Source organism: Babylonia areolata, chromosome 6 (assembly GCF_041734735.1).
Source record: "Babylonia areolata isolate BAREFJ2019XMU chromosome 6, ASM4173473v1, whole genome shotgun sequence".
In the NCBI taxonomy this organism is placed as follows: domain Eukaryota; kingdom Metazoa; phylum Mollusca; class Gastropoda; order Neogastropoda; family Buccinidae; genus Babylonia; species Babylonia areolata.
This window is the reverse complement of record NC_134881.1, coordinates 41499869-41502368: the sequence shown is the minus strand read 5'-3', so window position 1 is coordinate 41502368 and position 2500 is coordinate 41499869. Positions and strand designations below refer to the sequence as shown.

The window sequence follows — 2500 nt, the reverse complement described above, 5'->3', positions numbered from 1 at the left end:
TGAAAATGTTTTGCACGTGGTAAGTGTGGGTGAATCGTGAGCTGTGCATGTTCATGTTTGTGTGTGGGTATATGTATGTGCTGTAGTGTCAGTCTGAATGCATCAGAGCTCGGGTGATGTGATGTGGTCTGTGCCTTGAATGTTCCGAACATCAGGTGGGAAAATTTATTTTATTGTTTATTCGAAATGTAACTAATGATTGAATAGTTTGTGAATATAGTAGTTTTTGCTGTTAGTTTTGAAATGTTTGCTTTTTGATAAATCAATACTTTTTTGTGTATTTGTGTAATTTATAAGACGTGACTCATGAATGAATATTGTATTGTTAATTGGAAAATTGTATGAATGCATGAGTTGTGTGAAAGAATAACAAATATAATAAAATAAAATAAGGGAACAGTAAATGAAGGGGGAACATTGAAAATTAGCTAGGAATAATTCAAATGGAGTGTGCCGAGAGCTAAGAACTGAAAAAAAGTTGTCAGGGCTCCATGTGACTGGCCACGGAGTGGAGGGACCTTGAACTGAAATGTTCACTGAGGAGGTGCCCGAGTTTTCCCACGAGTGAGTGGACACTACTGTGAGTAGGCTGCTGTCCGGCCTAGGACTGAGGCGATCCTGGGACTGGATCATCAGGTTTTTTCCAAAGAAATTTGACTTGTGATAGTCAAGACATTTGTTCCTGTTTCTTAAGATTTTTTTTTTTTTCAGGATGAAGAGAGCTTGAATGAAAGATTTTTTTTTGGTTTTAATAATTACAATTGGCTCAGGGAAAAATTCCTTGTGTCTGTTTTTTTGTTTACAGAGAGAGTGAGAGACTGAAGACTGAACTCGCAAAAAAATATTTCTTCCATTATCTTGTCTGTCTCCTCACCCACTTAGTAACACTGTTATATTTATATTTTTTGTATTCTCTAAACTTGGCACTTTGATCTGATATTCTGACACAACAACAAGAGCAGTCATTATTATCATTTTTTTGTTCAAACAGGAACTTCTTTTGCTAAGCATGGAATTTTTATTTATTTTTGCAAACGTTTTGGTGCAGATAGTAAAAAAATAAAAAATAAAAAAAAGGGAAATTACTCTGAAATTAATGCTAGGGGACTTAATTTATCACAAGTGAGTCTTGAAGGCCTTGCCTCTCTTGTTCCAGGCATAGACACTAGAATTACAACGTGCGGAAACGCGTGTGTTCCGAGTCGTAGCGGAAGTGCTCTGCCCGGCAGGTGCTGGAAACCGTTCTGTCCGATGCTCTTCGGATGCGCGGAGGAAGTTGACCGTCTATGAGATACTAGTGTCTTTGTTCCAGGTGTGACGACTTTCGGTCTGATGGGGGTGCACCTGAGACCTGACGGTGTGAGGGAGGAGATCGATGCTCTCGCCAGGGCCTATGAACACGCTGCCGGCGTGTTTCACACAAAGGTAGGAGTCCATATTGGTGTGTGGAAATATCTGCATTCTCTGACAACCTGAGGTACGAGTTCATATTCGTGTGTCAAAAGATTAGTCTTCTTTGAAGACCTGAGGTAGGAGTACATAATTATTCGTGTGTCAAAAGATTCGTCTTCTCTGAAGACCTGTTCATATTCGAGTGTGAACAGATTAGTCTTCTCTAAAGACCTGTTCATATTCGAGTGTGAAAAGATTAGTCTTCTCTAAAGACCTGTTCATATTCATGTGTGGAAAGATTAGTCTTCTCCGAAGACCTGAGATATGAGTTCATATTCTTGTGTGAGAAGATCAGTTTCCTCTGAGGACCTGATTGAGCTGATTTGATTGTGGCAGCAATTTGTTGTTGGTTTGTTTGTTTTTCTAGTGATTTGAACTGTCGCTATGACGGGCGCAATAGCCGAGTGGTTAAAGCGTTGGACTGTCAATCTGAGGGTCCCGGGTTCGAATCACGGTGATGGCGGCTGGTGGGTAAAGGGTGGAGATTTTTACGATCTCCCAGGTCAACATATGTGCAGACCTGCTTAGTGCCTGAACCCCCTTCGTGTGTATATGCAAGCAGAAGATCAAATACGCACGTTAAAGATCCTGTAATCCATGTCGGCGTTCGGTGGGTTATGGAAACAAGAACATACCCAGCATGCACACACCCCCGAAAACGGAGTATGGCTGCCTACATGGCGGGGTAAAAACGGTCATACACGTAAAAGCCCACTCGTGTGCATACGAGTGAACGCAGAAGAAGAAGAACTGTCGCTACAATATAGTACACAAACTATAGCATGTTGTAGTGTGCTGTGCCATGCTATGAGCTTACTAATCGAGTCTATGCCATGTTGAAGATCTTACTAGACTGATTCTGTGGGAGAACTTTATGACTGTTCGCGATTTAAACACAGAATGCTGCTATGAATTATTATTACGCTGGTATATGAAACTCTGTGCCACACTTTGATGTGTTGTGGTGTGCTGTGATACACTCAGCATCTGTGCTGAAGATCTGACCAGACTACTTTTTGTGGTATAATTGTGTGATCTCCATTTGTGG

The 2500-nt window shown here is 41.0% G+C and overlaps 1 protein-coding gene across 4 annotated transcripts in view; it reads left to right on the top strand.

The window, feature by feature from the left end:
* Positions 1-2500, top strand: part of LOC143283028 (deoxyribonuclease-1-like 2) — a 72154-nt gene that overhangs the window by 65000 nt on the left and 4654 nt on the right. For all 4 annotated transcript variants that reach the window (XM_076589023.1, XM_076589024.1, XM_076589025.1 and 1 more), the window contains exon 6: positions 1313-1425. In XM_076589023.1, the coding sequence (XP_076445138.1) occupies positions 1313-1425 (113 nt within the window). The remainder of the gene's footprint in view (positions 1-1312; positions 1426-2500) is intronic.